This window comes from Spea bombifrons, chromosome 1 (assembly GCF_027358695.1).
Source record: "Spea bombifrons isolate aSpeBom1 chromosome 1, aSpeBom1.2.pri, whole genome shotgun sequence".
NCBI classification, from domain to species: Eukaryota; Metazoa; Chordata; class Amphibia; order Anura; family Pelobatidae; genus Spea; species Spea bombifrons.
The window spans coordinates 83,100,667-83,119,115 of record NC_071087.1 but is presented as its reverse complement, the minus strand read 5'-3'; the positions used below and the strand labels follow the sequence as shown (position 1 = coordinate 83,119,115).

The window sequence follows — 18,449 nt, the reverse complement described above, 5'->3', positions numbered from 1 at the left end:
CTGCAAGTTGCTTGATGATGTTTAGACCACATTTTCTCCTGAATTTGAGCTAGGACTTGGTGAGGTGTAGTGTTAATACCAGACCACAACACCAAAAGAATGTTCTTATTGACCAAGTTGTCTGTCTGAAGGGAAAGCTGTGGTTGAGGTAAGGGGGTGAGTGAGGAAAGGAGGGAGAGGGGAAGGGTAGGAGTATGCATGCATGACTATATGTATGTCACTATATTGGATGTACATTAGTATGTACATTAGTATGTTTGTAAGTGAGGATGGATGTATGTGTGTGTCTGCATAAATGTGTATGTATAAGTGTGTGAGCATTTGACAAGTCGATGTTGGAGAGGCTGGCTCTACTGTGTTTTCAGCTCCCTGGGACGGTCAGGGGAGATCAGAGGATCTCTTAAACTGCCCCATGCTCCCCACTGCCCACAAAAGATGGATAGTAGGGCAGCTACTTGGTAACCGTACCTATAAACCAGGACCATCCCGCAATATCCAGGATTGTTAAGAGATATAATATGTTTACTTAAAACAGGCTGCTAAAAAAAGGCCATATATTTCAACCTGTCTGCCATAATAACCCTAAGCCTTTTTCCAATTTTGGACACATGCAGCCATTTTGATTTTTTTTATAACACAGCTCTGTGTACAGCTGACATTGTCTTCTGCCAAACCCAGTGACTGCCAAAAGCTCAGAGTTACGATTGGACAGACCTGCTCTAATATAGTACCCTTTACATGCTCCGCTGAGAGACCGTTCCACCTGTTTCACATTACACCATTGACAAGCCCTGCGTCTACATACTTTGTAGGCTTTAAATGCCCGGGATATATTTATCACATTACCATTGCTTTTGACAAATCATACTTCTGTTGATTTGTGTGGAATCCTAAAATGATAGGTCACATATACATTATAGGTCGCATTATAATACATGCTATATGGTTTCAAAAGATCAAAACGACCTAGCATAGTAAAAAAGTTTTATTTATGTTTCATTTTGTCTACAGGAAATTCTCGTGCTCAAAGGACAGAGGCCAGACCTTGTGGAGCTGGAGAGTGAGAGAGATGAACTGCTAAAAAGACTAGAGGTAGTTGGCTTATACACTCTGTTATGTTTCACCCCAGTCCGGTTTATTATTTCCCTTCCATTTATGTTAGCTAACAAAACAAATTACAGATGAAGTTTTGTGCCATCCTTATAGCTATGGAATAGAATTTCTAATGAAAGAAATCCCCACTCCTCTTATACGCATCACAAAACTGAATGGAACCACCTATGAAACCAGATCAACCTGTAGTGAATGCATAAAGAACATATTTGACTCTAGCTGTCTGCAGTTTATATAGTGTATGAGACTGGACTTTTTTTTTTAGGGTGCCTTGGATTGTTTTACTGAAGGTTTGGAAATGGGTGGTAAAAACTAATGTAAATATTAGAACAGAATAATGAGCATCTGATGCTCACTCAGGAACCCAACTCCCAAGTTGTTCAAATGCCGTCGACCACTTGGAGGATAGGTTACGTGTATACCTTCATGGAAACTTTGGTCCACATGAGAAAGTCAAGTATAATAGAAGTAAATGAAATCATGCACAGTCTGTAGTGTTAAAATAAGATCTGATTGTTGTTTCTAATGGTCAAAAGTTAACCTGTTTGCTCCAGATATGATGAGAGCTCAAATTATGGATGAGATTAAATAGTAATGGGATTAGGAACTCAACACTGCTAATGCAGCATGTCTCATTTTTTCACTGGCTTTGCTATAGATCCATAATAGTACTGTGCTGCCAGTACCAGGCAAGGTGGATGAGACCATATAAATGTGTGTGGTTGAATATCTCTTGGGCCCTGCTTCGCCTATTACCTCTAATGCAGTGATCCCTCAGGGTGGGATCAGTTGGGAGATTCATAAAAACCTAGGCTGTTGGTGTATCTTCAGGACTTGGTTGGACACTAGCTGATGGGAGGACAGCTTCAGTCATTGCGAGACATGGATTTCAGTCATGTCATGGAGCAGGCAAAGATGAAACATGAAAACTGGGGACTAACACCAGAAAAAAGTTTGATGATCATCTATAAATGCTTTTATATTTAAATTCACTAACATTAATCTGTTATATACAAAATAGCTTGCACAGGTTAGGAGAAATATAAACTGGTGAATTTTTCCAAACAATAATATGTTGCGATCACGTACATTCTCGTGAAGTTCTTGCAGGCAAGGCATTGTAACAGGTCAAAAGAACATTGATAAACTTTGATAGATATTTACCATATATATAGATATATATAGATATATAATAACAAACTACTACAAGGAAGTGAAACAAGTAACTCTTGAGTGGTGTGTCTGCTATGTCTGCAGGGGTAAAGCAACATATGCACCTGCTAAATTTAAAAATAGTTAATACTCCCTTCAAAATGTTTTCATAGTGTTTTAAAATTCTTATTTAATTATATCTCTGAACTGTTACCAACAAAAAGTTTCCCAGGAGCTACTTGTAATACAGACCAGCCAGATCAGTAATGAAGTTGAGTTTATATTTATGGGATAACTATGATAGCAGTTAGTGACATACTAAAAAGACAGATAGATAAGAGATATACCAAGTAATTTGAATGAGCAAAGTCTAATGATTAATAAATACTAAATAATAGGTAAGTAACTGTTCCACCCAGTTTCCATTCCTATTAATGCCGTACCCAGCAGATCATATGAAAGACCACCGTGAAAGGTCCTCCAAAACACTAATGGTATACAGAACAGACTTTGCTTACTGCTGGTTTTGATTGAATATAAACCTATTTTATTCTGGTAACTATAGCAACTAATTGTGAATATTTCAAAGTTAGATATTTCAATATAGTGTCGGACAGGCCCTTGTGGAGGAGCAAACCGTTCATATTATCTATGTCAAAAGTTTCCGTTCAAAGATAACCTGAGGGGAAAATTGTACAATTGTTAAGTGTGAATCAACAAACCATATGTAAAATTTGAATTACTTTCAGAGTAAAGGTACCTATTTGTACCTTGTCATTATTGTTTACATGTTATTGGTGATTTTTCTTCTGAAGTCACTGTAGTGTTGTTATTGTCAATAGCACTGGCCTGACATGGGGTCCAATTTGTCAATTTTAAAAGCAATGGCAAAATGATGCTGAAAAGTCTCACTTTTTGGTGAATAAGTCATTTCATACTGTCCATCTTAAAATCAGTTTAGGATTATGATGTGCCTTCTTTATCCCATGCTTAAACACTATATTACTAAAATTATATGGACAATTGATAATCACACCTATATAAGCTAATTGGACATCTCATTTTAAAACATGGGCATTATTATGGAGTTGACCCCCCCTCCCCCGGCAGGTCTAACAGCCTCCATCCTTCTGAGGAGGCTTTCCACAAAATTTGTATGTGTAGAATTTGTCAAAAAGAGCATTTGTGAGGTCAGGCCCTGATGTTGAACAAGAAGGCCTGGCTCACATTCAGTGTTCCAATTCATCCCAGAGGTGCTCATTAAGGTCAGGGCTCTGTGGAAGCCACTCAAGTTCCTCCACACCAAACTCATCAAACCATATATTTATGGACTTTGCTGTAGCATTATCATTCACTGAAACTAAGAGGCCTAGCCCAAAGCCAAAAAAGCCCCTTGTTCACAAAACATTACAGTAGGCACTATGCGTTTTTGGTAGGTAATGTTCTCCTGGCATCAACCAAACCCAGATTTTTCCATCAGATTTGCAGATGGTGAAATATTCATCACTCGAGAGAAGACATTTGCACTTACAGTGAACAAGGGCAGATCCAGCGGGCAGAGATTTTGTGGCAAAAGGGACATCCTATGACAGTGCTGAATTTAAAGTCACTGAGCGCCAGTCTACTGCCAGTGTTGTCTATGGAGATATCATGTCCGTGTGACTGAAACCCCTAAACTCAATAATGGGAGGGGGTGTCCAGATACTTTTGGTCGTATAGTGTATATACACACAGTTATATACAGTTATATATACACAGTTGTTCAGTCCAGTCCATATTGAGATTGGCCGGTGACCTAAGGTTTCACAAGGATACGCAGTGTTGGGTAAAAATATTATGAGGGCTTTCCTATAGTTTGTCACCTCATCATCAGATAGCATCTTACTTTTTTTTTTCATTCTTGTTATCTCTGTTATCATCCCTTAACGCTGCCTGTAGCTTTGCCTTGTAGCACATATATTATGACCAGGAATCAGTAGTGTGGACTGTATTTATTTCCAGAAATATAGTATCCCTGCCTAACTAATACATAAACTGTAGTGGAAGGCCTATATAATTTTCCCCCTGAGGGTACCTTAGTGTGTATATTCTAGGTACAAGTGTGTGCTCTGTACATACATATTTATCTGTCTCTGTCTGCTAGGGCATTGATGTGTAACTGTGATTTGTGTCTCCTGTTTGCTCTGGATTCTTACTGCAAGTGTGCTTGTGGTTTCCATGGAAATCCTTTGCCCCAATGCTTTGTTGAAGGATAAAGAAAAATCTCCCTGTTATTTCTGTATATCTAGTGAAAAAGTCAAAGAGTGGAGGGGGAGCAGACACTGCATGAGACCAGCTGGATCTTCTGCGTGATTACTATGAGCGAGGATATCATATTATCTCGCCCTGTGCACAGCACAGTATGGTATTCCCTGAGAAACTATAGATCTCTTGGAAGCTAAAAAGAAAAAGTCAACCTTTGTCCATAACTTTGTGCATGGAGAAGGTCATCTCTCCTGTAGTTAAACCTACCTTTAATATAGGCATCTTATTCTCTGAGTTCTGAGCTCTGATATAATAACAATTTATTTGTATAGGATAACATAGGAAATAATTATATGAGCATCAAAATATTTAAATACAGAACACTTCTGACTACGGCTGGAAGAGAGTTTCAGAAAGATGGTACTCTGCGCATGAAAGCTCCAGAAGGATTCTGGGTGCTGTAAGCTCTGCGAGGACTCTACAGTTCTCTCTCTCTTTATGCAGATGCATCTTGTCATGTTATAAAACATTTACAGAGAAGCACACTAGAGGTCTGTTCTGCTGTTGCGCTCTCACATTTTAACCATATCCCACACTTCTCAGCTTCCATGTTTATATCTTTAGGAACATATCGCCGTGCATGTGTGAATTTAGCCAGTAAGCATGTAGTATTACACAATAATATAATAAATCTTTGTTTACTATGTAATGGGTTGGTTAAGATGTGTTTAACATTACGTACTGAGTGTTATGATATCACTGTCCATATTATGGAATTACATTATTTAATGTAATAGGTACATAACACCCTGTGCTCGCTCACGATTTTGGAATTGTACCTGCGCAGATCCCGCTATCATGATACTGGTTAGGACATCTGGCAGTTGAGACTGCTTAACCAAATTGAACCGATGCTAACAATGATTTTGAATAAGCATGTTGGGTATTCTTCCTTAATACGTACGCATCCAAGATTAAACTAAAGTCTGAGAGTTACCACTTATGGGAAAATGTAATAAATAAACGCAGTGTATAGTAACGAAGAGTATGTTACTGGTCGTAGCAGAAATATACAAGACTTTTACCAGCTATATCTTTCCACTGAAGAGATCTTTTTATAAGGAGTGTTTTTGATTTGGTTTAAAATGCTATTTTTTTCTGCACGTCTCAGATGCATTTCCTCTTTGGTGTTGAACACAGTAAAGCAGATATGTTGACCTTGATCATTTCTTTATGGCTGTGACTTAACAAGCATATGCTGAAAACCCAGTTTGTCACGGCTAATATGATTAATAAACAAACAGTTTGTTAGCGTGAAGAACACCGATGACCTCAGCGTGTGCACACATCTTAGCTGCAGAAACTGCTACCAGATAAATAATGCCTCATATTTGTAATGTATGGTCCTTAAAGGAAAATTAAACAAAACCATTTGTTCAGGATACAGTAATATCCTGCAAAATAGATTTTAGATTCTCCCTTGGTTGGATATAGCAGAATATTTTGGATATAGATTTAATTACGATGTCTGTTCTATGTCTCCTTAAGTCTTTGTGCGAGTTCAGTACTGGGTATAAGTGAACAGCAAACCTTGTAATGTAGCATTGGTTAGTTGCATATAAGGATTTCTTGGTTGGTTTGTATAAGTTTTACTTCTGCTATAAGTGGTGTAGTTACCTTAGCGACCAGCAGGATGTTCTGATATCTGCCAGAATTGCTTTTTTGTGTATAAACCAGATATTGTAGTTTGGCATGAATAAAGGTCTTGATCTACTTAGTCAAAGAAATAATTGCACATTCCAATAACAGGGCTGCACAATTCCAGTCCTTGAGGCCAGGAGTTCTGTGTGTCCTTGCCTGAAAACAAGTAGCTTAACCCCTTTGTGACAGTGGCTCAAAAAATATTGAGAATTGAGTAAAAAATTTATAAAAATATTTTACTCATCTACAAAAGCTAATGAAAAAAAAACTGATAAATAGATTCTACTTTTTGTCCTGAGTTTAGGAATAACAAATGTTTTTATGGTTTTTGTTTTTTTTGTTGTAGGGTAGGCAAGTACAAGTATCATATTGCCATCTTTGAAGCCAATTAATTTAATTCACCCCCATCAAGCCATATATTTTTGAAAACTAGACACCCCCTGGGTGTTTGGGAGGTAAAAGCCCACATGTGGGACATTGGCAATTCACTTTTTCAACTTGGAATTTTGACATGTGTTCATTCTGCCCACATGTCCTATTTGGGACATCTTTGAAGACAGTCATCTTTGAAGCTCTGGGAAACCTCCCCAGACAACACACAAAGGTCCAGGCAGATATTGCCTCACTTGGCTCTTCCAGGCCTCTCCTTGCCCTGGGTGCAAAGGGGAATTTCCTCTTCCTACCACAGTCTCTCTGAATGTCAGGCTCCAGGGGGCTTTAATGCCCGGCACCTGTGCCTGATGCAGGCCACATAGAAATCCTGGACTGCATCCTGCAGACCTCTAGCCTCTTGTGAAAACCGGCATGGATTTTACACTGAAAGGGTGAATGGAGCATTGGCCCACCCTACTCTCCAGTTGCTCCACCCCAGGGACCCAAATGCATGACTTGTATAGCACCTGCACCCAAATGCCAAACAAATCATCTCCCTGGGGTTTACAGCATCACAATACGTAATGCTGAATTTAGTTACAAAAGAAGTAAACTCAGCAAAGTAGGTAGATCAGAACCTTTAAGCATTGTAATGATTAGTGAATGAAATTGTCAAAGCTTCCCTTATACATTCAAATGAGGGGTGGGGGGAAGTAGACTCTCACACTAGCCTCACTTTTGATAGGTACTGACCACTGCAGACCAGGAACACCCCCAAGAGCTGCGGTTTTGGAGACGCCCTGATCCAGGGCATTACAATTTTGCCCCTGTCAAAGTCACTCAGCTCTTAACGCGTGCCCATTTTTCCTGCTTCTAACACATCAACTTTGAGAATGAAATGTTTACTTGCTGCCTAATATATTCCACCCACTGACAGGTGCCATGATAACAAGATTATCAGTGTTATTCACTTGACATGTCACTGGTCAAGCTACGGCTGTTGCATGCAATGTTGGGGTTAATTCATAATCACTGTTACTCAGCATGCACTATGAAACTGAATTTAATTCCAGTATGATATCACAGATAACTTAAAACAGAAAATATGTATGACTAGGACTTTTTGGACACAGATGTAGTGTGTGGGGGCGATCAAGTTTTACATCAACAATGTATTATACATTGCATGCGTGGGAAGAAGGTGAATGGGTCCCTCTATCATGTGCGGTTAAGAGAGGGCCTTGTTACTCAATAAAATATTTATTTAAAAAAAGAGAGGACCTTGTTTTGTATCGTGTGTGGGGAGATCAGTTTGCCCTGCATAACGTGTGGGGACAGAAAGCCTGGTTCAGCCTAATCATGCAAATGTGTGTTTGTGGATGTGCATTGTGGTGTGGACAATGGGCATGATGCAGCAGTTGTACATCCTGCACATTAAGACATGCTACAGAAGTCCTTTTCACCTTCTGTAAAAAGAAAAAAAAAAGTTAATGGAAATATATTATGGTTGGGACAGAGGTTGAGAAGTTAAAAAGCAAAAATGTATAATGTCTAGGGCTACAACTAACGATTATTTTCATAATTAACGATTAGTCGGCTGATTATTTTTTCGATTAATCAGATAAAAAAATAAATGTACATTTTTCATTTATTTAAAATAACTGGATGTTAAAAACATACAGCAGAATAAAAAAAATATGCCACTCTGCCCTCCACAGATATGCCTTAAATCCCCTAAATGCCTTAAACCCCCCTGATATGCCACTGTGCCCTCTGATATGCCTTTTACCCCAGTATGCCTTATACCCCCTATGCCACTCTGCCCGCCCAAGATATGCCTTATACCCCCAGATATGCCCCTCTCCCCCCCAGATATGCCCCTCTCCCCCCCAGATATGCCTTATACCCCCTATATGCCATAGTGCCATCTGATATGCCTTATACCCCCTATATGCCACTCTGCCTCCCCAGATATGCTTTATACCCCAGATATGCCACTGTGCCCTCCCAAATATGCCACTGTGCCCTCCCAAATATGCCTTATACCCCCTATATGCCACTCTGCACCCCCTCCCCCCGAGACTTGGCACCATAGTCCTTTGTGTCGAGTCAGGGTAGCTGGTGGAGGTCTGCGCGATGCACTTAGACAAACCTCTGCTGCTGGCCGGCACTTTCACCGGAGCTCCTATGGTGGAGCACCGGAAGGTCATGTCACGCTGGTGCTACCCTTCATAATGCTTCGTGAATACAGTGAGTCGACATATTATACTCTCTGCAAATATCGTACTAGAGCTGTTAAGGACAGTAATGCAAATCTGTCAAGGTTGGGCATTGTCTTTTATCAGTTATTGTTGGGCTATAGTCCCATCACACGTAGCTAGCTTGATTGTGTAGGATGTAGTGTAACCAATGCTATATATATATATATATATATATATATATATAAATATTTTTATAGGATTTCCTGGGCTAATGTAACCATACTATTAATCTATTAAGTACTTCCATTAAGTACTTCAGATACACTCGCAGGTAAACGCATGTACTTGAAATTGAGCAACTACTATTTTTGGATTCCATTAAGTGGTTGACTATTTGCAAAGTGCATGTTAAATTGTTTACATGGGGAGAGTACTTTTTAGCTAGAAAATATATTTTTTTAAAATAATAATTTTATACTTATACTTTATAATGATTGCTTGACAATTCACGCTTCCCAATGCCATACAACTGTTGAAGCTTTACCTTAAGAAATATACCGTATTTGCTCGATTATAAGACGACCCTGATTATAAGACGACCCCCCAAAATCAAAATATTAATTTAGGAAAAAAACAAAAAGCCTGAATATAAGACCACCCTATAGGAAAAGTTTTACTAGTAAATATTAATTCATGTAAACTATTTTTTCATATTTAATAAAAGCTATGATTGAGAAAAATATATACCGTATTGGCTCGAATATAGGCCGCACTTTTTCCCTCCACTTTAAGTCTTTAAAGTGGGGGTGTGGCCTATATTCGGGGTCTGGCGCCGGGCAGGCAGCGGGGTTAGGATACAGATCCCCCGCAGCGGTGCAGGGGACCTGTATCCTACTATCCGATACGCTCAGACAGCCTCCCCTGCCAGCACTTCCCACGGGGGGGGTGCCGGCACGGGAGGTTGTCTAAGCGCGTCGTCCGGACGGTCAGCGCCTGCGGCGATGCAGGTAAACAGCCTCTGGGTTGTTTACCCGCATCGCCGCAGCCGGTGACCATCCGCACGATGCGTTTTACCTCTGCCCCCAAGACTTACCGGAGCAGACTCCCGGGTGTCTTGCAGGGCCGGCGGGGGACATCTACGCAATACGCGTATACAACTTCCGGTTGCATACGCGTATTGCGTAGATGCCCCCCGCCGGCCCCGCAAGACACCCGGGAGTCTGCTCCGGTAAGTCGGGGGGGGGGCAGAGTGGCAGCATATCTCGGGGGGGGGGAAGGACAGTGGCAGCATATCTCGGGGGGGGGGGACAGTGGCAGCATGTCTTGGGGGGACAGTGGCAGCATATCTCGGGGGGGGAGGACAGTGGCAGCATATCTCGGGGGGGAGACAGAGTGGCAGCATGTTTTTTTGGTGCTTTTTTTAAAGAAAAAAACTTTTTCTTTAAAAAAGCACCAAACTTTTAGGGTGCGGCCTATACACGGGGGCGGCCTATATCCGAGCCAATACGGTATTTTTGTATTTCCTTTTATTTGCCAACCTGCCCCCCCCAGTTATGCACATCTACCCCCAGACTTGCCACTCTGCCCCCAGAAATGCCTTATACCCCCCTATTTGCCACTCTGTCCCATGATGTGCCTTTTAACCCTCTATATGCCACTCTGCCTCCAGAAATGTCTTATACCCTCCCAAATGCCACTGTGCCCCATGATATGCCTTTTAACCCCCTATATGCCCCTCTGCCCCATGATATGCCTTATACTCCTATATGCCACTCTGGCATATAGGGGGTTAAAAGGCATATCATGGGGATGAGTGGCATATAGGGGGTTAAAATGCATTTCTGGAGGGATATATATATATATATAACTGCTAACAGCAATCACACTCCTCTCAAGTTAAGGCAGCCAGTACATGCTGGAACCTGGGGATGATAGTAGTGGGATTACAGCCTCCCTATGCCATGCTACCACCACCAACCCCCTTACACATCCATGCTATCACACACACACACTCATTCACAAACATTTAAATACTCATTCATTCCATTAATCACACATACTTCACACATTAATCACAAAAACCCTCCCCCACCCCCTTACCTGAACTGCAGATCTCTCACTCGAAGACTTCTGCAGGGGCCCGGCTGTGCGAGCAACTTCTCTGGCCCCGCCCCCAGAGGAAGGAGGGGGGAGGCAGAGTTATGTGAGGACTGTGCTAGCTTCCTGTTCTGCTGCTAGATGACACTGCTCGCGATCAAAGCCCGGTAAGCAGCATGGCCCCAGCAGAATTTTTTTTGAGGTCTTATTAGAAGACGTCCTCGATTATAAGACGAGTGGTATTTTTCAGAGCATTTGCTCTGGAAAAAACCTCGTCTTATAATCGAGCAAATACGGTACTATATGACTAAAAGTATGTGGACAACCTTCTTAATTATTTAGTTTGGGTGTTTCAGCCACAATTATTGCTTACCGGTGTGTAAATTCAAGCACACAAGCAGCAATCTCCATAAATAAACATTGGCAGTAGAAGAGCTCAGTGCAGGGCCGGACTGGCCCACCGGGATACCGGGAAATTTCCCGGTGGGCCGGCAGGTCCGTGGGCTGGGACCAGGGGCGGGCTGGGACCTGAGCGGCCGCTGGGTGCTGATGCGGCCAGCCGGCCAGCGCTACTGTAATACTTTTTTCTTAATTTAATATGGCAAGCTGGTCCGGCTTGCCATATTAAATTTTAAAAATGTATTACAGTATCGCCGGCAGGCCGGCATCGGCACCCAGCAGCCGTGTGCGATGGCCGCTTAGCGATGGGAGCAGCGTGAGGGGTGAAAGCTCCGCCCCCTCGCACTGACCTTTCACCCCTCACGCTGCTCCCATCACTATGCGGCCGTCAGATTGCTGGGAATGTAATCTGAACGGCCGATGCGTGCTGATGCCGCCGGCCGGCTCTGCTTTAATACTTTTTTTTTTTACTTTATATGGCAAGCCGATCCTGCTTACCATATAAATAAAAAAAAAGTGTTAAAGTAGCTCCGGCCGGGGGCATCAGCACGCACCGGCCGTTTAGATTACATTCCCAGCAGCCTGATGGCTGCATAGTGATGGGAGCAGCGTGAGGTGGAAGCTCCGCCCCTCGCACTTAGACTGCTGCAGCACCGGATGTCAGGTCAGTGACATCCTGTCAGGAGAGAGAGAGAAGAGAACAGTGTGACGGAAGTCAAGAGAAGTAGAAGGTGAGTAAAGTAATGTATTTTTTTTGTACAAAATGTATAATATTTTTTTGAATGAAATCGGCATGTGTGTGTATGTAAGTGTGTCCCCCTAAATGCTACTCTGCCTCCAGAAATGCCTTTTACCCCCTATATGCCACTCTGTCCCATGACATGCCTTTTAACCCCCTATATGCCAGAGTGGCATATATGGGTATAAGGCATTTCTGGATGCAGAGTGACATATAGGGGATTAAAAGGCATATGATGGGACAGAGTGGCATATAGGGGAACATAAGGCTTTTTTGGAGGCAGAGTGCCCCATGATATGCCTTTTAACCCCCTTTATGCCACTCTGCCTCCAGAAATGCCTTATACCCATATATGCCACTCTGTCCCATGATATGCCTTCTAACCCCCTATATGCCACTCTGCCATATAGGGGGTTAAAAGGCATATCATGGGACAGAGTGGCATATAGGGGTATAAGGCATTTCTGGATGCAGAGTGACATAGGAGGTCAAAAGGCATATCTGGAGGTATAGTGGCAAAAAGGGGGTTAAAGGCATATCACGGGGCAGAGGGGCATATAGGAGGGTTGAGGCATATCAGGGAGGCAGAGTGGCATATGGGGGTTAAAAGGCATATCATGGGACAGAGTGGCATATAGGGGGGCATAAGGCTTTTCTGGAGGCAGAGTGCCCCATGATATGCCTTTTAACCCCCTTTATGCCACTCTGCCTCCAGAAATGCCTTATACCCCCCTATATGCCACTCTGTCCCATGATATGCCTTTTAACCCCCTATATGGCAGAGTGGCATATAGGAGGTTAGAAGGCATATCATGAGACAGAGTGGCATATAGGGGTATAAGGCATTTCTGGATGCAGAGTGACATAGAGGAGGTCAAAAGGCATATCTGGAGGTATAGTGGCAAAAGGGGGGTTAAAAGGCATATCACGGGGCAGAGTGGCATATAGGAGGGTATAAAGCATATCGGAGAGGCAGAGTGGCATATAGGAGGGCATAAGGCTTTTCTGGAGGCAGAGTGCCCCATGATATGCCTTTTAACCCCCTTTATGCCACTCTGCCTCCAGGAATGCCTTATACCCCCTATATGCCGCTCTGTCCCATGATATGCCTTTTGACCCCTATATGGCAGAGTGGCATACAGGGGGTTAAAAGGCATATCATGGGACAGAGTGGCATATAGGGGGTATAAGGCATTTCTGGAGGCAGAGTGGCATATAGGGGGTTAGAAGGCATATCAGGGGGGCAGAGTGGCAAGCCTGGGGGCAGATGTGCATAACTCGGGGGTAGGTTGGCAAATAAAAGGAAAAAAAAAACATGTCTCAATCATAGCTTATATTAAATATGAAAAAAATATTCTACATGAATTAATAAAGAAACAAAAGTTTCTTACCAGAATATTGTGAAGAATAATGTGATCACTGTTTTGTTCCACTGAACTTTTTCATCTTAAATGTTCGCAGTAGTAAATGTTTTGATCCCATTATGTGTAATGTATTTAATTTATTAGGGCCTTTTAACACTTTTGCTTTCTGGCATTTTAATACAAATAATGAGATAAAAAGAATGGCGAATAGTGTGAGTCGGGTGTGTATAAGGGGTGCGTGTGGTTAAAGAGCGCGACCGTGAGATAAACTATATGGGGCTGGTCTCCAAATTTTTCCAGGGCTGCTTTTCAGTCCCAGTCCGGCCCTGGCTCAGTGACTTCAAACATGGAACTGTCATAGGTTTCCACCTGTGCCACAAGTCAGTTTATGAAATGTGTGCCCTGCCCCAGTACATTGGAAGCGCTATTAGAACTAGGAGTAACAACAGCTCAGCCAAGAAGCGGTACACCACACATACACACACTTGTGGAGAGGGACTGCTGAGTGCTCACTACATAGTCCCAAACTGCTGGAAACAGCATCAGCAGCAGAAACACTTTGTGTCGGGAGCTTCATGAGATGGGTTTCCATGGCCGAGCAGCTGCACATAAGCCGAAGATCGCTATGGACATTGTCAAGAATCCATTGTCCAATGTGCACCGCCACTGGACTCTGGGCCAGTGAAAATGTCTTCTCGGGCTTCGCTATGTGATGGAAGAATCTGGGTTTGGCGGATACCAGGAGACTGCTACCTACTGGTCTGCATAGTGTAGAGTTTGGCGAAGGAGAGATAATGATCTGGAGCAGTTTTCAAGGTTTGGGCTAGGACCCTTAGTCCTAGTAAGGGGTAATGTTATTTCTCCAGCATACAAAGACATTTTAGACAATTGTATGTTTGCACCTGTGAAAAAAAAAAAGCAAGGTCCATAAAGACGTGGTTTGATGAGTTTGATATTGAGGAAGTCAAGTGGCCTGCACATAGCTCTGACCTTAACCCCACTGAACACCTTTGGGATGAAATGGAACGCCAATTGCGAGCCAGGCCTTTTCATCCAACATCAGTGCCTGGCCTCACAAACGCTCTCTGGTGGAATTGCCATAAATTCCCACAAAAATATTACAAAATCTTGTATTAACCTTTTCCAGAAGAATGGAGACAGTTATAGCTGCAAGTCAATACTAATGGAATGGCAAGAAATTGGTGAACCATGGTCTCTCTTTTTCTGTTATGATGTTCATTGTATAATTTTGGATATATACTTTTTCTACATCATATTTTTATATATATGGGATCAAGTTTCCGAATCAAAGATATTTTTTTATATTATACGTTTATTTGATTACTTCTGTTTTCATGGAGTGCCTTTTTCTGATTAACTTTAAAGGTTAACTTTGAATGAGAATGTTCTAAAATTAGTCAGAGATAAGATCTGCTGTTAAATGTTTTGCACTGGAAGGTGGGGTGGCTTTCTTTCATGTGAGTATCCATGCTACATTAACTTTACTTTGTATGTTGACAGGAACTGGAAGCAAGAAATCAGGAATTAGAGAAGGAAGTTCATAAGGCGGAAGAGCAACTCAAAGAATCACAAGAGGAAAGAGGCCGGGTACGAGAAGAGATCAACAGAGCAGGGGATGAACTGGATATAAAAATCTGCCAACTGAACGAGCTACGTCTGGGACTCTCCCAGCTCCTTGAGAGTAACTGAGAGAGCCACAAAGTTTGGGCGCTGAGAACTATTGATTGTTGTTCTAGGTTGTTAGATTTTTGGGGGTGACTAAAAGACTGTTTATTAGTTGTCATGGAAAATGATGGGGTTATTGGGGACTATAACAAAAGGGGTGACACTTAAATGTGTTTACTGGCTCTGTGTCCATAAATAATGTTAGTCTTCTAGTCCAGCTGTAGACTTAGCAAAGTCAGGTATACCCCCACTTCAGAGACCTGCACTGCTCTTCTAAGCCATCTTTCCACTGCAGACATAGTCGGAAATAGATTTTATTTTCTGTGATTTGTAGTGATTTACAACCAGGAGCAAAAGCCATTTACTAAAACCAAATGATATATCTGGATTTTGCAGCAGAGGTGAGCAATGGTACTGTTCTCTAGCTTTGTCTGTGTTTCCTACCCAGGTTACAGAGGTGAGCTTTGTATAACCACTATATACTCCCACATTGTAGACTAACAGCTAAAATTGTGGAGCCATATACTCAATTATGACATAATGCAACCAACACTGTAAATGCCTTAATAAATAAAAATGTACTGAGGAAGTCCTGGAGACACATCACCAATCTGCAAAATGTGAAATTTCAGGAATACCTATATTAGCGTCTGTCTCTTATTGGCCCGTCTTTTCAATAAGACTGTCTAAAGTAACATTCGATCCCCCACTAACATTTCACATCCGTATAAGAATTCTTGTCATGATCATGAAGGGATGTCATTTATGCAGTCTATATCACAAGGAATATCCTGATTTAAATGTTCCATATTACTCTTTAAATTAAGATTGAGATGGATTCCTTCCCGTCTACAATATTCAAGCCGAATGCCCCGCTTTCCACCCTAACTGTGGTTTACCAAGTCATCTTTCAAGAAGGGTGTTTTGTTACTTGTGGCTGTAATTTACTTGGTAATTCCAAATGTAGGTAGGACCATGGAACCTAACAGTGAATATGTGTACTTAAGTATCATGTACTTCAGTTTGTGAGAAGAACAATTGTGCCCAAACTGAAGATGTGCTCCTTGGAAGGGCAGTCAGGAATTTATCAGTTGCTGTATAAGTTCACATGAGCCATTCTAAAGAAGTCCTCCACGTCTATATGAAACAAAGAAATAACAACAGGGTTTATCACACATATTTCCTCAGAAGGTACTTTCCCTTTTAAACTACTTCTAGTGGGTCCATAGATTTGGACTCCGTATCTCAGGAATGGAAAATGACCTATGGGATATTGCGAATCAATGGAGATAAGAAATGGGTTATGTCAAGGTGTTTTTGAGATTTGGTAACTAGTTGGAATCTATCATGTTTTGCTTTTTTGTTCAAATCACAGCAGGATCACTTAAGATCAAAGGAAACACCAAAGCTGTTTTGTCCATGTTTTACTGGGCACCTGTCAACTATTTGAGCCACATAGAAGCAACACACACAGGGCTGTTATTTTGGGGCCCAGTATTATTTTAGGGCATGTGTCCTATTCTGTCAAGGCCCATCATGTTAATCCCCAAAGGGCCCTCCATGTCAAAAAGAAAAAAAAACACCCCAGTTCCCCAGGGGCCTTCATGTTAAAGAAGTACAGCTCACTTTGGCTTATAGAAGGGTTTTGCTTTAAGCCCCTACCAATGGGTTTTAAGATGCTAGTGTGGGCTTTTGCAGGTATATTGCCTGTACCCCCTAGATAGCAGCCTCTGGTTTTCTCTTTACACAGAGATGCTTTCTTATGATAGACACAAAGGGTTTATTCACTATAGCAGGACTATAAAGTTGCAGTTTCATCTCTCTGACTTCACCCCCAGTGAGTTCTGCTTTGTGCATACCCCATATTTAAATCAGCGACATTGCTTGAAAGTGACCTTAGTGATTGAGCAATACATATACAGGGCCAGCTCAGCCCTGTTGGCAGAGAATTTTGCTAGTGATGGCCCATTACAGTTACAGTAGACAGGCCAGTTTTCAGGAAAGTTGTGGTTTCATATGAATTCTGCCCTGTCTACTTTCATTTTAGCAAATAACCCCCATGCAGGTTAAAGCATTCTGATCACGACTTGTCTGTTAAGGTGGTCTTCATGTCTTTTCCAGAGAAGGTACACACATTCAGAGAAATCATTCCCATGAATCTTAAGTATATCTTAAAACTGCAGCACAATTAAGGTGTAGTGTGTTGTGGTTTGAAGGCATACAGTTTGGAACGATTTAATGCTAGATAACATGTAGTATGTACATTATGGTTGCATATGGATGTCGTTACATCTGCTGTTCAGGTACAATCTACACAGAAGGAAATTGGTTAATACACCGTCGAAGAGTTCGTGTTTCAGGGGAAAACGTTTTCCTTATGTTTAACGAAATTCGTATGTCGAAATTAGTCCAACATTTTCATTTCGAATCCCGTTTTGTCCGTCTGGGTTGCCATGGAAACAAGAAATAAACGTGTATAAGTTGTTGAATTAAAATGGCAAGATTCTCCTCACCTTAGTGTAGTTAAAAAGGCGGCAACGGCCACGAACGAACGAAGATTTTCATATTGCGCGCATTTGTTGTTCGTTATTAGGACAAATGGACAAAATGATAACATTTCGTCACGAAACCTAGTTTTTTTTCTTTTATAAAAGCACACATATAATTTGGTACGTCCCTTATTTATCTTTCAGAACATGAACATGGAAAGTTGGTAAAACGCTTAAAGCTGTTTAAAACTTTTTGAAAGACTTTTTCAATTTTAATAAAGTTTTGCAGCTTTGTTAAATTCATGTGTCTGACTCTTGTTTATCAATTTCTAAATTTTGAGTCTTTTGTGAGCTTGTCTGATGCACAGCCGATTCACATCACCTACATCACTTTAACCCCTTCGACAGTTGATATGCCAGAGACGTCCCGTTGGCGACAATTGACGTGCCTGGCATGTCATGACTTTAAACAGGTGTAGAAAGCGATCTACAATCACTTTCTTCACCTAAACGGTGTTGCTGTAATGCCTTGATGTCAAGGCATTCAGCAACACTGAGATCTGCAGCAGGGGCCCCGTGTGGCCCCTCCCCAGAAATCAACATCTGCCGTATATTGTATGGCAACGGCTGCCTGATTTAAAAGAGCTTAGGAGGCGAAAATGGTGTCGCTGAACTGCCTCGATAGCGAGTCGCTGCTGCGGAAAGCGGTCACAAGAGCCAATATGAGAGATTTTGCCTTTCGCAAGATGGCGGCGTCCTTTAAAAAAAAAAGACTCAGAGAACTGGTACTGCATTCAACCATGCAAGTTTATCAAATATAGGAAAGGGGGATCATGCTGTAACAAAAATGCTGGTAAAAATATTTTGGTTATGAAAACCCTCAGGACTGAAA

The 18,449-nt window shown here is 41.7% G+C and overlaps 1 protein-coding gene and 1 long non-coding RNA gene across 4 annotated transcripts in view; both read left to right on the top strand.

The window, feature by feature from the left end:
* The window catches only part of HOMER3 (homer scaffold protein 3), a 44,504-nt gene extending 28,847 nt beyond the window's left edge, over positions 1-15,657 (top strand). For all 3 annotated transcript variants that reach the window (XM_053465734.1, XM_053465732.1, XM_053465733.1), the window contains 2 exons: positions 1,012-1,092; positions 14,904-15,657. In XM_053465734.1, the coding sequence (XP_053321709.1) occupies positions 1,012-1,092; positions 14,904-15,092 (270 nt within the window). In that variant the 3' untranslated portion in view covers positions 15,093-15,657. The remainder of the gene's footprint in view (positions 1-1,011; positions 1,093-14,903) is intronic.
* Positions 15,658-16,367: 710 nt separating this feature from the next.
* Positions 16,368-17,856, top strand: LOC128473990 (uncharacterized). Its single transcript, XR_008346307.1, has 2 exons — positions 16,368-16,777; positions 17,061-17,856. It is a non-coding gene; the product is annotated as an uncharacterized LOC128473990 (long non-coding RNA).
* Positions 17,857-18,449: the final 593 nt, after the last annotated feature.